General features: G+C 42.8%; 1 protein-coding gene and 1 long non-coding RNA gene across 2 annotated transcripts; one reads left to right on the top strand and one right to left on the bottom strand.

The window, feature by feature from the left end:
- Positions 1-1630: 1630 nt before the first annotated feature.
- CITED2 (Cbp/p300 interacting transactivator with Glu/Asp rich carboxy-terminal domain 2) lies at positions 1631-4573 on the bottom strand. Its single transcript, XM_068184771.1, has 2 exons — positions 4287-4573; positions 1631-3625 (listed from the first exon to the last, which is right to left on the bottom strand). The coding sequence occupies exon 2, from the start codon at positions 3616-3618 to the stop codon at positions 2899-2901; it is 720 nt and encodes a 239-aa protein (XP_068040872.1). The 5' UTR covers positions 3619-3625; positions 4287-4573; the 3' UTR covers positions 1631-2898.
- Positions 4574-5376: 803 nt separating this feature from the next.
- LOC137470930 (uncharacterized) lies at positions 5377-18546 on the top strand. Its single transcript, XR_010997315.1, has 2 exons — positions 5377-5872; positions 18347-18546. It is a non-coding gene; the product is annotated as an uncharacterized lncRNA (long non-coding RNA).
- Positions 18547-21932: the final 3386 nt, after the last annotated feature.

The raw sequence follows: 21932 nt of genomic DNA, 5'->3' as shown, positions 1-21932 counted from the left end.
TGTGGTATCCACTGGGATCTGACTCTTCATTAAAAATTAAGGGACAAGGCAGACAATATGATTGTTTGGCAAATTTCCCCAGGGTCTACTTTTAAGAAATCAGAAAACCCCTTGGCGATGCCTTGCCCAAAGCCAGTGCTTTCCATAGCTGCTGTTACTCAGAGGCAGCAGCTCTCAGTTTTACATGGAGTTGTACGCAAATAGACTCTACCAGTGTGCCCATGGAACTGCCTACTCTTGGAAAATCTTGCATGGAAGTATTTAATGTTGACAGACTTAAGTAGTGATGTCTCAACTGTGAAGAATCTGTTGTTTAACCATCTTTATGAAGCAAAAGTGCCTGTCGTTAAAGTGAGAGTATTCCCTTTGGTTTTAGAAGATCATTGAGGCTTTAAACATCTATGCAATTTAGTATGCACATAATTTGATAGTCTGTTTTACAAGAAGTTGATTAGAATCGGAAAAATCACCCTCCCTAACTCCCGCAGAGGAGGGCAATGAAATGTGCGCAGATCAAACAGCCTTAAAATGGAGAAAGGATTTATATAGTGGCAAATTGGGCAATGGCTCTTAAAACTACAGCTGTATTCTTCTAAACACTCTTTTACGTTATTGGTGAGTTGGTAAGTTATGATTTGCCGTCATTTGATGTAAATTTACTGTTACAAATCATTAGCAATCACTGGCTGAAACCAGAAGGCTGCTTTTTAAAAATTCTTGGTATTGAGTTTTCTAGGAATGGACTGTCACTGCCTGCAGAGTGCAGTTTTGTCATCTTAGTTTTTCCAGGAAGCATACACTTCCTTCTTTTCACCTTTGCTAATACTTTAATATTTACTTTTTTTTCATCCATAAACGTGTTAGCTGCTTTGTGTCTGTAAGGCAAAGAAGGACAAGTATCACTTTTCTCACCAGCTGGGGCAATCTTAGAAATAGTAATCACTTTAATTTCCCAGCTTGATTCAAAACACTGCTATTTACACTCCCATTGTGTGGTGATATCCTCCTGTTTACGTGACCAGGTTTAAAATTTAACTACATCCACCATGCTGTTCTTCCTAATTCAGAAGACAAGGATTAAAAAGTAAGCAAAAAGAAGGTTCAGTGGTACTGCTCCTCTCTCGAACTTGGGAAGCATGGCTAAACAGGATTACATGTATTATTAGGGTCCTGATCCCACAGCCCTCACCAAACTAATAACTTGTGCAGGAGCTTTGCCAAAGGCTGAGTGAGGGCAGAAGACAGCAACAGTTGGCACTAAATGTCAGCTGCCTTAAAATAATGGGCATTTTTCTCTGAAATATTTTAAATAGACCTGTATGGATTTATATCAGTGGCTTCAGTTGGCAGCAATTTCTGGGGGAGAGGGGTCAGAGATGTCTCACTGTGGAATACTTCACTGATATATTCCCCTTCTCCTAAATCACTGGAAATGAAATAAAACTGGTTCCAGTGTCATGCAGATGTGGATTGATGCAGCAATATCCTGTGTTACCCTGTGAGGTAAGAGAGGCAGAGGGTGACACCCACCACCCTCCCTTCCCATATTACAAACACTTTTTACATAGCTCTTCCAGGTGAGATAATGAATATACAAAAGAACAAAGTCTACTATATAAATGAAAGCAGATTTATAAAATTACAAGTTTAATAGATAAATATAATAAATACTTTATGCATCATAACTCTGGACAGCTACATTTAAAGCAAGTATGTTGGCAAGTCACAAAAAAAGTTGCGCCCTCGGCAACTTTATTTTTCAGAAAACCACACTGACAGGCATATTACAATGTAACGCATGAGGCTGTATGCTGTAAGTATGTTCAAATCCCGCTCACCTACTGAGTTCACCATGACATATATATGGGTGTAGTGTACTTTCTATCTTGGAATGTCTTTTTGCACACCAACACGGTTGTACAGATAGATGTTATGTTCTACTTACCAGGGACAGTGGGGAAGAGTTTTGAAGAAAAATACTGGTAAATGACTTCTAGAAAAACTAAAGCATTTCTTAACTTTTTATTGACATTGGCAAATTAAAATAGAATAAATTAACAATATTTTCTCAAAAAAATGTTTTGTACAAAAATACTGTCAAAATTTCCTGAAAAGCTTTCAACACAGTAGTATCTTTTCATGTACTGAATAAACTATATTAGCACAGTGTCAAAACGCTGAAGACAGAAACAAAAAAAAAAAAAAAAAAATCTGTGAAATGTTTGCCACTAGTCAACATTCCATCCACACCATATTATTGTCTGTACATATGGGGGAGGGGGAATGGGTAGCAGACTTTTTAAGTAACAGTATTACTTTTCCTGATCTGGAAAGGTTTGGCCCACATCTGTTAAGCTTCCAGTTTAGCGTATTCAGAAAAAAAAAAAAAATTAGTCTGCACTGCAATGCATAGTTAAAAATTAAGCAAGATGGCAGCTTTTGTGCAGTAGTATCTGCCCTTCAAAGTTCATGCAACCAACTAATGCAATTTTTTTTCCCTGTTCACTCAGAATTTGAATGCAGTTCAAGTCATTGGAAATCATAGTTTACAAAATCCACAAGATTAAGCAATTTGCCAAGATTAATATCGAACAGTCCGGCACTGTGGGAATTCTGGGCATGTTACTGCGAGGAAATAAAGAGAGGGAGGTTAGGAGTGGGGCAACCAACATAAAAAGGCAGAGTTCGCTAGATATTATCACTACAGGAGGGGAAGTGAGTGACAAAGCTACAAAAAGAAAAAAAATGGCAGCGATTAAAAAAAAAAAAATTATACAAGCGCATAGTTGACTCTGCTTTCCAGATTCTCACCTTTTCAAGCCCTGAAAAGTGAGACACCGTGTCTAGGGGAATGTTTTCATTCGCACCGATAAAAGTCCTTTGTTTGTTTTAAATGAATCAGCAGCTCACCCTGCTGGGCTGCTGTTTGCAAACGAAGTCTGTCATGAAGTCAAACTCGTTCTGTCCCAACCACAGCTCGGGAAGCTCCTTGATGCGATCCAGCCCCATTTCGATGACTAAGGACATGAGGACCTCCTCGTCGATGAAGTCCGTGTCTATGACATTGGGCGGCAGCATTGCCGCGGGGACGTGGGGAACGGCGGGCGGCAAGCCGCTGCCGCCGCCGCCGTGCTTGGGGTTGCAGTCCCTGAAATGCTGCTGGCTGCCGCCGTTCAGCTGGTGGCTACCGGGGTGCAAGTCCGGCATGTAGTGGCTGTGGGGGTAGGGGTGGTGGCTGAAGTACTGGTTGTTCAGCTTCTGGAGCTGCATGCTGGCGCTCAGCTGCCCTCCCGGGCTGGCGACGGGGGGGGGCATGAACTGGGAGCCGCTGAAGCGGGCGGGGGGCGGCATGCTGCCGGCCGGGTGCCCTCCGCTCACGCTGCCCGGCCCCATGGCGTGCCTCACCCCGCTGCTCGCGTTCATACTCCCAGCTCCGTAATGTATATGGTCGCCCATCAGGGCGCTGAAGGCGTGCTGCTGCGGCGGCTGCTGCTGCTGGTGGTGGTGATGGGGGGTGGGAAACTGCCCCATGCCCATCCGATGCGCAGGGTGGTGATGGAGCCCGCCGGATCCGTCGGGGAATCGCCCGTGGTTCATGGCCATCATGTGGTCTGCCATGGTTCACCTGGAAAGTTAGCGTGTGAATATATTAGGAAAATACACCCTCCTCGGACATCCAGCCGCCCTCTCCCGGACCAGCTGCATCTGCCTGCCCCTGGCAGAAATTACTTCGCTGGTCCTGCAGTCCTCTCTCCTTCCCGGTGGAGGGAATAATAATAATAATAATAATAATAATAATAATAATAAACTCCCAAAAATCTACAGTGCCTCCACCATGGAGTACAAAAGGAAAAATAAAAGGAGAGCCCGCGGAACGAAAATCCCGGTCCCCTCCGCTAATCCGGCGGGCAGCACGCCTTCCCACTCCAAGTCGCGCATACCTATCGGCGGGGAGCGTCGCATTCGGCCACCGCCGTCGCCTCCCCGTACGCTCCGGAGCCGCCCAAGCCCCCCAGCTTCGCCCTCGAAGGCAGCGGATTCCCACGGCACTCTCGCTAACTTGCGGGGAACAAGCAAAGAATTGGCAAGTCCCACCTAGCCGCTGTCAGCAACTTTTGGAATTGAATACCAATTATTTTGGTGAAAATACGGTAATGCACAGATGAAGCCAGGCATGAAGCCAGGCAGCTAAGAAACACCTTTCCTCGCGTGTTTATACAGTCACGTTTTTCCTGTTGCACACAAAAGGGACACCCGGCACCAGCCACGAGAACCGCCGCACTCACCTCCCGGCTTCTTTCTTCTTCTCCTTCAAAGGTGGCGGTGGAATCAGTCAGCGAGAGTCACCCAGCATAGAGAGGACTTCTCCGGCTCCCTCTCCCCAGCGCTGACGTGACCGGCGCCGCGATCGCTGCCGCAGCCCCGGAGCTGGTTCTCGCCCCTCCGCGAGGCGCATCGGCACTTGCCAACAATGAGCTGTGTTCCTTACACGGCTTTGGCCGCGGCTAATATAGGATTTCAGAAGGGAGGAGCAAAACCCTTACAGGCAACCAGAAGTAAAACCTGGAGCAAGCGGGGCGGGGGGGGGGGGGGGTTTGAGAGTGGGGGGAAGGGAAAAGGGGGGGGAAGAAAAGGGAAAAAAAAAAACCCCGAACACCCAACACCCAGCGCGCGCGCGCGCGCAGGCAGCGGGGCACACGCGTGTTCGGAGACACGCGGGAAGGGGCCAGGCTGTCGGGAAGGCACCCGCGCACCCCGCGCTCAGCGCCTCCCCCGGGAACAAAGCGGGGCTCCGCGGCGGGGCGGCGGGAGCGGCACCCGCGCACCCCGCGGCCGCTCTCCTGCCGCCCATGGCCCCGTCCGGCCCCGCGCCCGGGCATCACCGCTGCCCCTTGTCCGGTCGTGTCGCTGCAGCGCGGCGGCCGCCGACACGCGTGGGGCTGAGCGCTCCGGCAGCGCTGCCCGGGCAGGGCGAGGTCCGTCCCTCCGGCGCCGCCGTGGTGCAGGTGCCCGGATCCGCCGGCGTGTGGCCCCAGAACCCGCGTGGGCGTCCATTGGGCCGGCCCCTCTCCCGGAGGCGAGATCCGAAATCCACCTTTTTCCACAAACACGGGCACCGTATGCGGGAGGTGTATGTGGGAATACCGGCACGCTCCCCACTTCCCACGTCCCTTCATCTCCTGTTTTTCCCACGTCCCTTCAGCTTCTGTTTTTTGCCCGCTGCCACCCGGGCTGTGCAGGGCGAGTGCCCACCCACTCTTGCCCTTGGCCGGTGTGGTGGGGTTTATTACAGTTATTTACGATTGTTTTCATTGCAATGGTAAAAACAAACAAACAAACAAACAAACAAAAAAACCAAACCCAGAACATGTGGGCTGCGGGTGGGCACGGGCAATCGCCCTGGCTGGGCACGTCCCCCATCGCTCCCCCTCTGCCCGGCAGAGCCGTGCCTCGCTGCACAGCCCCAGCAAGAGCCACGCGTATCCAAGCCGCCCCCCCACCGCTGAGGCCGTCGCTCCTGCCTTTTGCTCCACATCCACCAGCTCCTTTCTGAAGGGCAGCCATGCTGCCCTTCAACTAGCAGGGAAGAGCTGAGGGGCTGGGGGAGGCATGCCACAGGGAAGTGCTGGATGGTGGCCCACTTTTCCACAGTGCCTTTGCCTGGCTTTCTGCTTCCGTGTTTGTTTTTCTTCTTGGAGCCGTCTACGGGCACGCAGAGAGGACAGTGCTAGGCAGGACACTCCCCCGGCACAAAGAATTGTGAATATGAGGTCAAGACGGCCATCGTGTAGGCTGAGATGGGGTTTCTGTGCCTCCACGTGCTTTGTAAGGATGCATCACAGTGCAGGAGGGCCTCCCTGGGGAGGCACAGGTGAGACAAATGGGATGCTTCAAAAGGCTCTCCATGTGGCAGCGTCTTGCCCCCTTTTGGGTGGGCCAGGTTCTTACTTGGCTGCAGTGACTTACAAAACCTAAAGGATGGTTAGCTCTGCCTCCATCTGAAGGAGAGACAAGGCAGAGCTGGGCTCCTGGATGCCCTGAGGTGTGATGGATGAGTGTCTCTGTGTGGTTGGTGCAATCCTGTGGCAAAGCCACATGGGCAGGTGGCAGTGGTTGGGCAGACATGGGATACCAGGAAAATACCTGGCTTAGCTGTGAGGCGCGAAAGGGGTGAAATCAAAGCGCTGGGAGGACAGGAAGCTTTAAAACTGTGAGTTGCTTAAAGGAAGTTACCTTATCCTGAAGCTCTCTTTCCTGCAGCAGTTAAGTAGGGTGCCCACCATGATTTCACCTTTTGGTCTTCAAATGCATGTCAGTAGATGGATGTGGGAATTGCCTCTGAGCAAGGATCTCCAACACAGGCAGGAATGGTCAGAAAAGTGACAGTACCTTTCTGGAGTTTTTTTCTTCTCGTCGGTGCATAGGTTTAGCAGGACAAAACAATGAATAATATGAAGATCCTGTTCCATTTGGCAAGTAGTCAGCTATGTATCATGACAAGTGGTTTGTTTAATGTCACATATCCATGGTGATACTGGTATGCCTTTTTGCTCTCTGCTGCTTTAAATTTGTGATCCTTTTTAAAGCCAAGTGCACATCGTATCACTATCCTGCAAATGCCCTTTCCATTTTCAGCTTTCAGGTGCTGGAAGCTGCCAGCTTGCCAAAGTGAGTTATGGACAATTGGCACAAGACTGCCAGAAGCAATAGTAGGGAAGTCACAGCCTCCATGACACTTCACTCATACAAAACATAGCTTCAGGTATTTACAGTCCACATACAAAGAATTAGGTGGGACGGTGCTTTTTCCATCAGGGACTACAATGGGATCCAGATAAGGCTCAGCAGAGCAGTGCCAGACAAGGCAAGCCTGTCATTGTTTATGGCCACAGCAAAGTGGGGACACAGTCAATTGGTTGCTTTCCAGGAACTGGCTGGAAGATTTGTGACTGGCAGCTAAGGGAATGCAGGATAAAGCATGAGCCCATCACCACTGAGCTCTCAGGAAACGCTAAATCTCATTTGTTTGCTACTCCTGATCTAAGCCATGGTTATTTAAAGAAATCTTTTTGCTCATTCTCTTCAAAGTCTTTTGCATATGAGTTGGTTCTTCAGTCAGGCAGCAAGAAAGCAGGGCACTGCATATCAGGAGAAAGCTGGAGATGGCCAGGGGTGGGAATGAAAGCAGCAGGATTCACAGAGTTGCTTCTCAAGTGAAGAATCGGAGTAGAGTTGAAAGCACAATGTGACTGAATGTTCCATCTAGGACAAATCACTGAGAAATATCAAACATGACAATGGCAAAGAAAGACAAAGGTGGATCCCCGGTTGAATGTTAACATTTTGGATTGGAAGGCTGGCTTGCAGATGTGGCCCTGCTTACTCATTCCAGAGTGGAATGTCTGCTGATCGTGGTGAAAGGAAGGAAAGGAAAATCACAAAGGAGAATCCCAGATGGTGTGTTTTCAGATATTTACTGGAAATTTTTAGGCTTGCTGAGTATTGGGAATATATCCCTGGAACAAGATACCCAGGGCAACAAATTTCAGGGGGACTTGGATGTTCAGGTCCTTTTTTTGCAACTTTGAAAATGTAATCCTTAACTGTCTGTAACTTCTCTGTCCCAGATGATGGTGGAGGTGATTTTCTGTGTGTTCCCTTCCACGCTGACACAAAGCAGTCAAGAAAATCCAGCAGACAGCTGCTAGGGTTATCTGATAGGAAATTTTATATTAGAATGATATCCTGGAAGAAATGCCCTTTCTGTAGAAATGACACTGCTATTGGGAAGACAAGCCATGATTTTCTGGCTGCTCTCACATCTGACCTCTTCAAAGCTACCTTCACCAAAACTACCCACCCTTCCCAGAGGCACATGGCAGTTGGGATGGAGATGCAGGATGTCCCCAGTTCTCTACTGGATTGCTGTCTCTAGTTTCACTGCCTCCCCTGAGGAAAAAGGACAAGTTTGTTCCAGATGGGCACCCAGGAAGCAAAGAAATCTGCTTTGGTCTCTAAGCATGCCTTTTTATTACCCCCGGGAATTCCCTTTGTGAGAAGAACAGTTATGTTTTTTTGCTGTTGGGGTTTTGATTAACAGGGAACTCTGTTTTCTGGGTTACTGAGAGATTGGCTATTCTTACGGGATTGAGGGGAAAGACTGAACACAAGATTAACCATGGATCTAGTAATGAGATCCTCTGTGTATCCAGGTGGGAAGGAATTACCATGGCAAATTTGGCTGTTTGAACAGCTCCAAAATCCAGACTATGGCAGAACACATAGGATTATCTCATTTTACTTCAATATCAGACATGAGTTTCCTGAACCCATCACTGCTCCCCTCTGTTGGTCCAGACACTAGCTAGGCATTCCCCAGAGCTGAGCATCTAGCCTCCCATTCCAACAATCTGCTATCCCAGGGAAGGCCGCTGTTTAGAGGGGTACTGCACCTGACATACAGGTGGGCAGCCCAAGTGTGGATGAGATGACCCATTGGGAATTCTTTCAGTGGTGGCCTGTGTTACCACGAGTTACTGGAGTGATGTCAAAGCAAATCTGTATTGTATTCCTAAGAGCTGGCTAGTGGGAGAAAGTCAGTGGAAATGCAGAAAGAGACGTAGAATGTGCTATCTCAATTAGTCTGTATGGGATTAATTTTTTCTTTGACAGGTTTGACAGGATAAACCATCTCTGTTCTGGTTGAAAGTGGTTACTGTGCTGAGAATTGGGGTTACAGGTGTGCTTTATTAGCAGCAAATCATCCTGAAAGGAGTTACCTAGGGCAAGGAACTTCCTTGAAGCATTAGGGGATATGTTGGAGGGTTTCATGTGCTTGCATCTTTTGTTGGTATGCTAGAACCAAAGATGTACACATAAAATTGCTGGTCAAAATTAAGGAACACAGGCTATGCAAGTTGTGCTACTCTCTTTCCACACACATTTTTTTTGTGTTTTGTTAGATGGATCAACATACTAATGTGCCAGTATATTGTATTTTGATAACAATGAATGTGGCTTTGCACCCTTTATCTTCATGATCTTATTCATGTAAGAATGTCTTGGCAAGCTCAATTTTTTACCCTTACATGCCCTTTTTGTGCAGTCTTACAAACTTTTGTGATCAGAACTAAGAGTATTCCTTAAGCGTAATTTCACTGGAAGGTATCTTTATTGAAAAATTAACTCTGCAAAAATGGGAAAACTTATTAGGAACATTATTTCCTGAAGAGGCATGAGAAGATGTAAATATACTAAAATAAGGATACACATAAAGAAATAATGAATCAAGCATCATTCCATTTGTACTTTGTCACACAGAACCCCAACACAGACCTTTTCACTACTCTTTATGTTTTGGTATCAGTGAGAACGAAAAATAACAAAAGGAAACATTCAGGTGCTTTTGACAAAGCAGTGGCAGCTTCTGTGGTAAACTGAATAACACAAGCTTCAAATAGAGCACAGAGGTGGAAAGCGGTCACCAGGGCTAGGTTGTATGAACACGTATTTTTTACATTTGGAGGCCAAGCCACGTGCTAATACTACTTGTCTAGGTCAAGAAAGACTTCAAAAATTTTTTAGAATGAGATGCTTTATTTAATTAAAAATTATTTGAAAGCAGTGTGCATACTTCTAAGTATGTATTAGACCTGGATGAGTACACCTAAAGCGTTTGCTGCATACATTCTGTAATTAATTGAACTGGTAGTTGACAAGTAATTTATTTGAATTCCACTGAATAATTGAAATTTATTATTAGAATGAACTGGAATGCTAAAAAATATTTATGATTACAAATATACAGCTCAATACAGATACATTTATACACATGATTAACAGTCACATTTTTTGGACAGATCACACAGTACCTTACTCTCTTGTATCTGCATACAAACATTCTATTTTAAGTGGATGAGGCTATGCAGGAAGTAAGATTATTCTCAGAATGCATAAGGTTGACAAAATCTTAACTTCTCAGACCACCATATCAAAGTGACACAACTTATATCCAGCAACTGTCTGTACTTGGGACTGGATTTTCAGGTGATCACATCTTTATAGCACAACAGTCCACTTGAGACACTGATCTGTGTGAGTGTCTGGCCTGGAATTTAATAATACCCAGTTAAAAATATAATGATATTATTCCATTGATTAAGTCCAGATTGTGTCTTTGCAATTTCAATATTTCTGACTTGAAGAAAATGTTAGTAAAATTAACATAATGGTTATTATAGAAGAGAAATGTTCTGTTGCAATGCTGAACACCAATTTAGATATGGATAAGCACGTACTTTGGATGTGCTTATTGGACCTAACAGTATAATATGCAGCAGAATCTCTTTAAATCACATGAAAAATACTGACTTTTGTGGGACTACAAGAGTTCCGTGTACAGCAAACAAGTGTGTGCAAATACGGTGATGTAGGATGTAGGAAAATAGTTATTTCATATAACCACTATGGTCATTAAGGCTTGTCCAGCAACTTTGCCACTTTAAATTTTTATTTAAAGAAATAGGAAAGTAGTTTAGTCCTCCTCTTGATGATAAAGGGTTACAAGCAGCTGTGGTGTTGGTGTCACGTGTCCTACATTGTCAGCAGACAGTTGCAGTTTCAGTTACATTTTCTCCTTTGATTTGATTATGTTCTTCTCCTAAATTAAATAATTATAATGTGTGTACTGTGTGGTGATGGCAGCACTATCTATCCCAGGCCTTTAGAAATATGCTGTGAGTTAGGAGAATTTGTAAGCAATAAACCTTCTCATCTTGTTTATCATTTTATGCAACTTACTGTGCATACACCTTCTCCCGTGGTTTTATTTTTTTTTTACAAGGATGAAGAATCTAGGAATCATTCCAGTCTGACCTGTCATATCAGTGGATTTTCACCGCCTTTCTTAAGTCGAGGACCTTTTTACTACAAAGCTGTATTTTGAGGCTTTATATTCCAAATTTGGTGTCTTCTCAGTCCAGCACTTCACATTGTCTGTTCTCTAGAACACCAATAGGTTATCTTTGTTTTCTGTGGCAAGGGTTAATCCTGCTCAGACAGGCCATTCTCAGTGTAGAAGATGCCTATCTGTGCTTCTCCCTTCCTGAATGCTTGCTGCAGAGGAGCCTTGCTGCTATCCCTCTCAAGATTAGTTACACACTTTCTATGTGGATTACTTCCTGCTTTCCCTTCAGCCTTTCATTTTGGTTGGCACCAGAAAATGTTGTTTCCATTTGTGTAAGTAGCTGTTTCGTGGGCCCTAGGATTTGGAAACGACAGACTCAGTTCTAGTATGTTTTAAGTTTTGCTCTGAAATATGTACAGTAAGTCTGTCAAACCCACGAAAAATAATGAAATGTAAACAAAGAAATGTAAATATTCAAAACAGTTTCTATTTTCTAGGCCTACTCAAAACTCATGTTTGGTTAGCCCCTTATTTGGAAATACACACCCTGTTTTCTTATCAGACATATCTTTATGAGTGTTGCAAACTACACCATCATTTTTTCCCCCAATTTATTATTTTTGGTTTCAGTTGTTTTTAGGAAAGCACAGCAGATGTATGTAATTTTTCACACTTTGCCATTCTTATGCATCAGCCTGATGATATCATACTCAAGCACTAATAATACTACTATTCGCCTTTTACATAAATTACCACTTCACAGCTTCAGAGAAAAATACCAACATTACCTAATTACTCCAGAATTGAGCATGCACTCTTTTCCTTTTAGAGTAGAAGCTTAAATGGATTTAAATGGTCAAATGTAATCAGAAAGGAAAACAAGTCCTTTAATAGCTGTGCAGTGGTCTCATCAAAAGGCCAGGAGCCAGGGTATTTGTTCTTTCCTCTCTCCCAGCTCTAGCAGTGTAATTAAAATCAGACTTAAGCACCCCAATTCCTTTCTGCTTCTGAAAGTCCTACATAGACCTCACTTTATCTCTCTGTATAGTGGAAAAAAATGATACCTTTCTCCTAGAAAATGGCTAGCAGAGATCTTTTTGGGTTAATGCCTAAGAATCACTACTGCGGCCACAGATATTCGACATCAAAGCATTTTACAGCTATCCTAGTTTTCTGCATTTATTTAAGATCATGAGTGGGGCTCCGGCCACCTTAATGTCAGTAGAAATAGTCATTGCCATCACTGACTTCAGTGTAGGCAGTATCCACTCTGGTATTTTTAATCTCGTCCAAAAGGTAACCCTTCCAATGACCTTGTGTTCAGTCCCACCCAAGCAACAGGACAAATTTCCCCCCACTCTTTTCTGCCTTTCCTTTGTCCTAAATATTCCACTCCCAGTGCCTCTTACCAATTACCTCTGCAAGACTCTTTGGAGGCTCTTGCTTCCTTTCTGCTCCAGGATGAATTTTCCCTGCAAACTTTCAATCCTCATAGCTCTTGTCCAGGAAGATCACTGCAATTTTCCTACCAAATAGCCCATTTCCTGCAGCTATGTGCAACACCCCCCACCAAATCTCTCACAGGGTGAATGGCAGCAGTCCAGCAACATACTATCAATCACAGTGAAGTTATGTTCTTTGACAACTTCTTTGCATTACCACATCCACTGCCTCTTCCCTGCAGACTCTTGACACCCCAATAACCAATTTCCATTCATTTAAAAAATGCTAAATCCAGCAGCTTCCCTCACTATAATGCCCATACACAATAAACCAAACATCATATAATTTGCTCTGGTATGGAAGGTGTTCAACGATAGCATGAATATGTGTTAGGGCTCTTGCATCTGTCTGAAGTTGTCTTCAAGATCTTAAGAAAAATATTTCCTCCAAGGGTGAAGGCTGACCTACACTTGTACTTCAATAAAGTTGTCTGCAGTTCCAATCCCTGTGTCCCCCCACCATTCCCATGCCAGGGTAGGAAGAGGATTATTACTACTAATGGACACATACATATTGCTTTTATTCCTTCATGAGTTTGAGAAATATCCACCACTCTGTATTTTCATTTACAGATTTTCTCTAAGTCTTCACATTTAAGGGCAAAAATCCTCACAGTTTGCAATGTTTTGAACATTTCATTCATTGTCTTTCATGTATAAATTCTCCAGGCTAGTTGACTGCTCAATACTACTACTACTACTATTATTATTATTATTATTATTATTTTTTTTTAATTATTATTAATATTATATGGTCTTGACTATTATATTAGGTCTTGCAGAATAAAACAAAATGTTCTGTGACTAATACTGACTTAAATTCAGTCTATAGCTCTGATTAATGCTATTTTAAACTCTCATATTGGTTCTCATGTATTATGGCTAGCAATTCCTTGCTCAATTTTTTTTTTTTTTTGCACAGCACCAGGGAACTTTATTTCAGAGAGAACAAATAGCTAAAAGGACATCTGAAATTCAGTTGCATGTATTTTGCCTGAAGACAGGTATTCATAGCACAGGAAAAGCTGCTGGTACACTAAGTTCTGTATCTGTCTAACTAGCTATGCCAACATTAATGTCTTCTAGAGAACTCGTGATGCATCTGGTATTCAACAATACCCGAGGAAGGATTCCCTCATGACTACAACTGAGAGGACAAAACTTTAATATAAAGCAACTCGCCAGCTATATCATCACTGGTGGAGACATAAATCTGAGGGATTTCTGCCTTAATGCTGTCTGCCCTGCAGACTCTTGAACACTGGAAATTGAAGGCTCTTGTCATTTTTATTTTCTGTACAACTGATGAAATGGTACCTCCGTGGCTTGTATAATCAATTCGACTGATTAGAACAGTTAATGGACTGACTCTGTTTACATGAGCAGAGAGGCTGTGTTTCCTTTCTTTTTTTATGTATGTTTAAGTTTCCTTGGCTTTGGTGGTAAACAAAGCTATTTACCACAGTAACAGTTTATGGCCAGTTTTCTACAGATTAGTTACAGGCTGCATTGAAATACTGTGTCCCTTTACATGTTTCCTTATTATGAACGAGGTACGTAAGCATGTCATGTGCCATATCCATTCCATCCTTCATTGAACAAAAGTTCATGTACTCTTTCTTTAAAAGTCATCAATCTACTCAGTTGAAGTGCAGAGATTCTAGGATGCACTGCAGTCAGTAACTCAGGACATAAGCAGCACTTGGCATGATTGACCTCTACAAGTTAATTTGGTTTATTTTCTAGGCAGGTTTCTCTTCTGCATCCCTCTGAGGTTGGATAACTGAAATTTTCTATGAATATTTTTTATATAATCATGTTACAATATCTTCTGTCATCCATTTTCTTTTATTACAGCTTATTTTCTGTGTTTGACCACTGCAGCACACTGAGCAGACATCTTCATTAAGCTGTCCACGCTGATGCCTCAATCTTTTTGTTGAAAGGTTACAATTAATTCAGAACCCATCTGTTTATATGAGTAGTTTAAATCATGCCTTCCAAGGTGCATTACTGTTCACTCATCTACACTGCATTCCCTTTGCTGATGCATTACTCAGTTACTTAGTGTTATCAAGGCTTACCAAGGTGCCTCATCAGCCTTGTCTTGCCCACTGCTGTTATGGATCCAGCTTTTCTAGTAGGACCTCAATAAGTACATTAAACAATGCCACTTTGTATTGATCCTAGAGGCACCCCACTACTTAAATGCTGTGAAGAGAACGAAGCAATTATTCCTGCTCTGCCCCTGTGTGCTATCCCCTAACTGGATTTGCATCCATGACTGGCAGGGTGTTACCCACTCTTCTCCTCCTGACAACTGGCTTTCCTTAGTAGCCTTTTGTGAACACTCTTTATTCAAAGCCTTTGCACTGTTAAAGTAACATCCCCTGGTTCCCCATTACCACTTCACAAAATTGCTCAAAATCCAAAGAACTGACATCAAAGCCTTTTTTCTTTTCACAAACTTTTGTTTGTTGACCCAGAAGATTTTGTTGCTATGAGTGTTGTTTTTTCGGTGTTCTGTACAAGTGACTTTCAGGTCTGTACTACTGTGATGGAGACCTACCTTATAAACTAAATCTATTTCAGCAGGCTGTTGTGTTTTGTACAAGTAGCAATCTCTGCAGAAGCAGTTCTCTCAGACACTCAGGAGCTGAAGAAAAAAAGAGAAATGAAGTTTCCTCAGCAATGATGCATCCATATACCTACACCCCAGTTAAGGGCTTGCTGAGGGTTCACTTTTAACCCTATGATCCCATGCTCATGTGACTAAATTTGGTACTGACTGAGCAGCAGCTGCCACCTTGTCCCTCAGAAAAATTCCTCATGTTTCTGTTTTGCCTGGAGGAGAGGCTTCTCTCCGACAGCAGGTCTATCAGGTGCATGAGCCTGGGCTTCCCTTCCTCTCCAGAGCTCCTCTCTGCCTGCCACTCCACAGCTGCCTCACCCCAGCCTTGTTCATACCTGGTGCCTCTTCTCAGGTCTCACACAACAGCCTCCACAACTCAATCCTCAAGTGGATCGCCCTCCTCTCCCTGGCCACCACCTCGGCTAGCAGCACCTGCCTGAGTGCCCCTTGCTGCTGTGCCTGTTGGGGTAGGTGTCTCTGCACATTTTGGGATGTGGAGCAGGCTTGTCCTGGTGTCCCCATGAGCTGGGAACTGTCAACTGGGAGGAGAGTTGTGGTCCTACATGGTGAGTCTCTTGGCTGGGCCCAGGGAACAAGCCGAAACTCTGCGCAAGAATCATCTAGCTTTAGGTGAATCAGCTTTATAAAAAAAAAAAAACTCTTCTTCATAGGTATGAGGAATGGAAAATTACTTAGAAAAAAGAAAGGATTTGAGATCACCTGGTGCCAGAAAATAACAGCACCAAGTACTAGAGACTTGTGACAGTGTGTGGGAAGTGGTGCAGCACCCGAGAGCATAGATTCTTTGAAATTGAGGCCTTTCACAGGAAGGGACACACTTCCTTCCTTAAGGGGTTTTGATGTAGGTGTTTGTTTCTTTTTATTTATTTATTTATTTATTTATTCATGACTGTGAAGCACTGGTAATGGGTGGGGCACAACTCCTGTTTAACCTTTGGCAATGTGGATGGAGTTGAAACAGTCACTGTCTAAGGAGCACCATCTGCAGCTGTGCACTGAGCATCCCTGACACTGATGGGGTTAGACCAGCCTTGTCAGTCCTCAGAGACTCCAGAAGAAAATGTTGGTGCAGACAAGGCCCCTGCGTCCCAAACAGCAGACACTGCAAATTTTGAAGGTTGCCTTGCTTACTATTTGTTGGCTTTTGCTAGTGAAAAATAAGAGGTATAAATGTGGCAAGATGAGCTGTGATTCTGGTCAACATATGACCATCATGCCAGCATAGGGCAGAAGGCAAAGATGGGGGCTTGTTAGTGTGGGGGAAAGGTTGGACCAAGTATTTTGCCAGCTTATACAACACAGTAACTGAATGGCAGAACTGCAGATTCCTTCAAGAAGCGTGCAGCCAGATACCTTTTTTACTATTCCATGTGGCAGAAGGAGAAGCAGCAACTCTTATCCCGAGCAACTTGCACCCCAATTCCGTTACCTCAATGGAATATACTTTAGGGCACTGTACTTCTTTATGGCTGGTGCTGTTGATACCACCTTGATTTCCTGAAGTTTTCATTTCATGGTATTCTAGTTTGGTGAATAAAAAGCTTAAAATATTTTTACATTCACTTTCACATTAACCTCAGAGTAGACCTTCCAAATCTGACAAGCTGAAAATAAGTGACACTCATTTTGGATTAATTTTAAGGCACTCTTAAAAAGTATTACCTTCCCCGCTTCTGATAAAAGAATTTTGCAGTTAGTTTCAATGATCCATTTAAAATCTCATTCTGCTTTTGAGGTCTTTTTGTAATCTAATTTAAATTTCTACTGCTTGGAAGACCTGCTAAGAATTCTTAATTGGTATATGGAACAGTAAATATAAAAACAAATGGCAAAGAATAGTGGAAGAGAACAAAACAGTTGGAATGCAATAGAAACAAGGATGACTTTGTTGCCACTATTCTAGTAATGCAGAGTTTTAACAGCATGCTGAATGTCAATTCTCTTCCATAACTTTCTATCCTCTTCTTATACAGGATTTTTCCTTTCTGAATTATTTTTGGAATCATGGCTCTGCAAAATTCTATTTCCTCTCTTCACCCCTCTATTCCTCTACCAAATTCCTTGAAACCAAGAAATTAATTTCTTTCTCTAATAATTGCAGTGTGGAATGGAGATTATATCATAGAAATTAGAGATGCAAATGGGCAAGTTAGGTCATTCAGCAGTGCATCTGCACTGTGTATGCATGATGACTCCCTATACTGTAACATGTTCTCTAGTGTTTTGTCCAATCCAATTTTGTAAATTGGGTTGACTTCTATTTAAATTGTGAGGCTATTCTATAATACAGAGAGATTACCAAGAGGAATGTCCTACATATGACCCAATTTAGAGATTTTATTTTCTTTTTAATCAAGCTTTTGCCATATAACTTTTTAAAACTTCTTGCTAAAACCATATGGGAAAATACACAGAAACCATCTAAGATCACTGGAATGGTGATAGAGCTTGCAATCCCTTTGAAGGAAAACTGAGGATTAATCTTGTCAATAAGTGCATTATGGGGACTGCTTCCACAGCAGTTCTTCCCACACAAGTGCCCATTGCCCCAAATAGGAGCTGCTCAAGAGCAATAGCTGCAAAATCAATCCCCCTTTGTGTAACATCCCTTGAATAACAAACTAGAAGTGCAGTGTGTATTATTAGTTTATCTACAGTCTGAAAGTCTCCCAATTGTTTTTGCATTTGAAGTGAAGTGCAAAATTATTATATAACTGTCTGAGCAAAGATCCATTAATCTAACCTCAGAAATACAAAATTATTTGCCCTAGTTTATTTGGTGGAGAAGGAGACAGGAGGCACAATGTTATTTAGGCATCTCACCGTGCTTGAGTAATTTCAATGTGAGCTGGCCATCTACACAGCTGCTTAGTGCCTTAGACCTTTGTAGCTTTTGGCCTGGATATTTGGCTTCCCATTCCCCGTTCTAAACCCATCTTAGGAGCTCTAATTCCGTAATTTATCATATGAGGTATTAGAAAGAATAGATGAGACTTCAATATTTCTATTACATGGGACTTAAAAAAATAATTAATTGGCCATTGCTATGTATCTTAATGTTATGTTTTTGTTTTGTAAGGTAAACAGTAAGTGGGTACTCTTGGCACTTGGCTGCTTTGGAAATCAAGATTCTTTTTTCAGGTGCCTGAGGCTGTGCATGGTATTCCAGGTTGGAGCAGCAATGCAGTTTTCAAGTTATTTCCCCAGTTGTCTCTACTTACAGATCTCTGGTTTAGTTTGAAAAGTGTTTTTGGTATTAGCTAACTAAATTTTGCTTCTTTTCAGAGAAATTAAACCAGAAGCTTTGCTCTGCTTGCACACCAAAACCACTTTGACAGCTGGTGATGGTCCAAGCCTGTAATGCAGCCCTTGAACAACTTGGAAATGCCTGGGGCAACACATGCTCAATTCAGGGGATTGGACTAAACTTAGTCTGAATTTTCCCCAAACTGCTCAAATTGGAAATAAAGGGGCCTCAATACCAATACTTTCGATTGACTTATCTGTGCTTATAATATCAAATTTGTGGCTAATGATAAACTTAGCCTGAGATTTTAGGAATATAGTGTTAGGCCCCTGTCTGGCAGTTTGGACCCATGAGTGCATTAGTGACTCCCTACATGCCTTTTCCAATTCCACTGGAAAAATAAATCATTTTTCTCTCTGGCTTAATCACTTGGAAACTACATCATCTTGAATTAAAATTGCTTTTTCCTATTTACAAAACCAGGAATGGTTTCTAAGAGCTCTGCCCCTCCCACATCACTTTTTTTGCCTCTTTTCCAGCTGGGTCCAGCATGATTCCAGTGCTGAGATAACAAAGCACCATCCGCAGGGTGATGTGGGTGGAGGCACATCGAGAGGGTGTAACTGCCCACCACACATTTAGATATCTTTTCACTGAATCAGGTGAAAAAGATAGTACTTAATGCCTTTAAGAAAAGGCTGCCTGTGTGACAAGTACAAATTATACTTCATGTTCCTGTAATTTGACCAGTCAACACCTGGTCTAAAACAAGTGATATGCTGTTAAAAGAGAATTCCAAAGCCACATCTAACAACAGACATATCATTTTCCAGATGAAATAAACAGGCAGTTAAACCCTCATCTGCACTCACCCCTCCCTAGAAACCAGAAAAGCTAAACACTCAAAACTTAGCAAATAATATTTTAAAAAGTGAAGAAAATGTAGGTAATATCACACTGGTTTACATTTGCAGGTTTGTTATTATGATTATTAATGCCTGTAAAATGAAATTTTCAGGTTTTGAATCATTATAAAACCTGAAATATTTTAAGATAAAACCTGGAAAATAAAGTTTCAGCAGTTATGATCTCTATCAAAATATGTTTTATCTTAGTAAGAAAATATAAGTACTTCTTTAGGTTTGTGTCTATAAATAAGAAAATTGAAGTGCTCAGGTGACCTTAGTTTAATAACTTCTGCTGGGAATTATTCTTTAAATTCTTTTCAATGACAGAACTGAGTGTAAGTGCTCAGCAGAAACAAAACCAGTAAATAATTGTTCAAGAAAGTATTTTTGAATTGTGGCACTTGGAGTAATAATGGTTTGGCTGTCTATAATAATATGTAATTGAACCAACTTGGAGGGGAAACCAAACCAACCCAAAACTTGCTGAGAAAGAAGGATGTCTCCATGCATCAGAAATATGGGGATAGAAAATAATTCAAGGGAGAATGAGAGCTTAAAACCACAGCAAAGAAGGAAGGAGTCTGCAAGATTCAGTGGCTACCAAGGAATAAAGGATTTTGGGGGTTGATATTTAGGGAAGTGCAGCCTCATCTACTTCAGGCAGCCAGCTGAAGCCCCTTTCTTTGCTGCTTGGCCAAAATCAGCAAAGCTTGAACAAGTTTGGGACTAACTCCTATGGATCCTGCAGTTCTTTGAGGGCAGGGATATCTGTCAGAACAGTGAATATTTAGTTGAGAACATCCACCTACATCACTGGCTTTTAAAAAAGTACCCAGGACTGTGCTTTACATCCTGTTAGGTGTATATTCTGAGGGGGTCTTGCGGCTGGAGCCGCTGACTTGAGGAATGTCTTACACTGTATTGCTTAAGAAGTGTCTGTCCCAAGAGGTGCTGGGCATGAGTCATTCCTCCTGATCTTGTTAGCACTCCTACTGTGAATAAGGGCTTGTTTACACTTAGAGCTATTTCTGAGCAGTGCCGCATGTGGATGCAGTGGTCACACATGACATTAATCAAGAACAATTAATCAGGAGCAACTCCATGTGTAGACAAGCCCAAATTTAAGGTGAGGGTGGTCACAAGATGGTGTTCTCCACCAAAGTGACCTTAGAGCAGACGTCATTTCCATGTGGGTTATCATGCTCTTGGCAGGGAAAGAACAGGCATTTGAGAATGATTTAATTTTTTATGACCAGGTATACACTCATACACCACTGTTAACAATCCCCAGTCCCATGAACACTGGAATAGGGATCATGAAGGCAAGCACCTCTTGCTAGTGCTGCCTGGTATTTGCAGCATGAGTTAGGAGATACTTATGAACTGGCACTGGGCTGTGTTGGCCAAAGGTGTAAGTGCATTTATTCCTTTATCTTAGGAAAGGTTAAGTGAAGAGAACCTAAACCTTTGTCACTAAATGGTTTGTGTCACTCAGGCCAAGTTTGTGTGAAATTTTCTTGTTTACAACCAAATTATTGCTAGTGGAAGGCTGCTGACAAGTTCTTCTTGTGTGGGCAGCTTTTAAAGACAGAGATGGTTCAGTGTACCACAAGATAACCTCTTCCTGTTGCAATCACTGGAGTTTCCTGAGCTGGGGCTCGTAGGAAGTAAGATTATTCTGGAGTTGGGTTGGTGTACTCAGGGAATACTTAACATACCTAAGGTGGCTCCCAAACTGGCTGTTACACTGTTTGTATGCAAGCTCTTTTCTGTAACATTTTGTGAAGAACTAATTGCCCATGCTTAGCTTGCTCAAGGTCTGACCAGTGCTTCTTTGTCCTTTTCTTCCTCCCTGCTTTTCAGTGCTTAGGCCAAGAAGTCACTTCTCTGATTCAGTGTATAGTTTGGTTGGACCCCATTTCCATAATGCTGGGATGATGTACTCTTTCTCCTCAGAATATTTAGTGGAGTTCACTCTGTATATAATTTCCCATGAAGCAATATGAAATCCCTTGAAAACCAGTGTGTCACATGTTAGGATAGAGAAATTTTATTTTATTTTATTTTATTTTATTTTATTTTATTTTATTTTATTTTGGAGAATGCAAAATAGCAGGCAAGTATTCATACCATGTTTGTATTTGGTCTGATTTGGAGCTATATATGAGCATACATTTCCACTATCTCAGGCTACAGCATATTTTTGAGCAAGTACCTCCTGTTGAAGTTATTCTTCCTCAATGGGAATCACAGCCTGTGAAACTAACCTGATAGTTAAGGTGGTCATATGGGAGACTCAGATTCATGTGTGTGTTCCAAGAAATGTACAAAGTGAAGCAGCTGTAGTGGGACAGATTGAGACTGATTTTTTTCAAAACACTGAATGGATTTGACATTTGACCAGTTCCTGGAGAAAGAGAAGAATATGTTCAAGTTCCTTCAATGAATCAGGCAGAGAGGAGACTTCAGAATGCATTTCCCAATACACCTAATCCTGACAGATGTGTGCCCTGACCCCACTGCACCCTCCTAACCTCCCCCACCAAATGCTAAATGTGAGATTTCCAGCAGGGTGGGCATGAGGTAGGGCTGTGAGCAGTTTCACAGCCTAGTGTGTGCCTACCTGTTGATCTCCTGCTGTGCCCTCAAATATAAGTGGGATCTGTGGGTTGCAGTGTTGCTGAAATGTTAACCTGAGGCACCTAAACTTGGAGTT

This window comes from Anomalospiza imberbis, chromosome 3 (assembly GCF_031753505.1).
Source record: "Anomalospiza imberbis isolate Cuckoo-Finch-1a 21T00152 chromosome 3, ASM3175350v1, whole genome shotgun sequence".
In the NCBI taxonomy this organism is placed as follows: Eukaryota; Metazoa; Chordata; class Aves; order Passeriformes; family Viduidae; genus Anomalospiza; species Anomalospiza imberbis.
The sequence above is the reverse complement of the archived record's forward strand: the minus strand, read 5'-3'. Positions and strand labels throughout refer to the sequence as shown.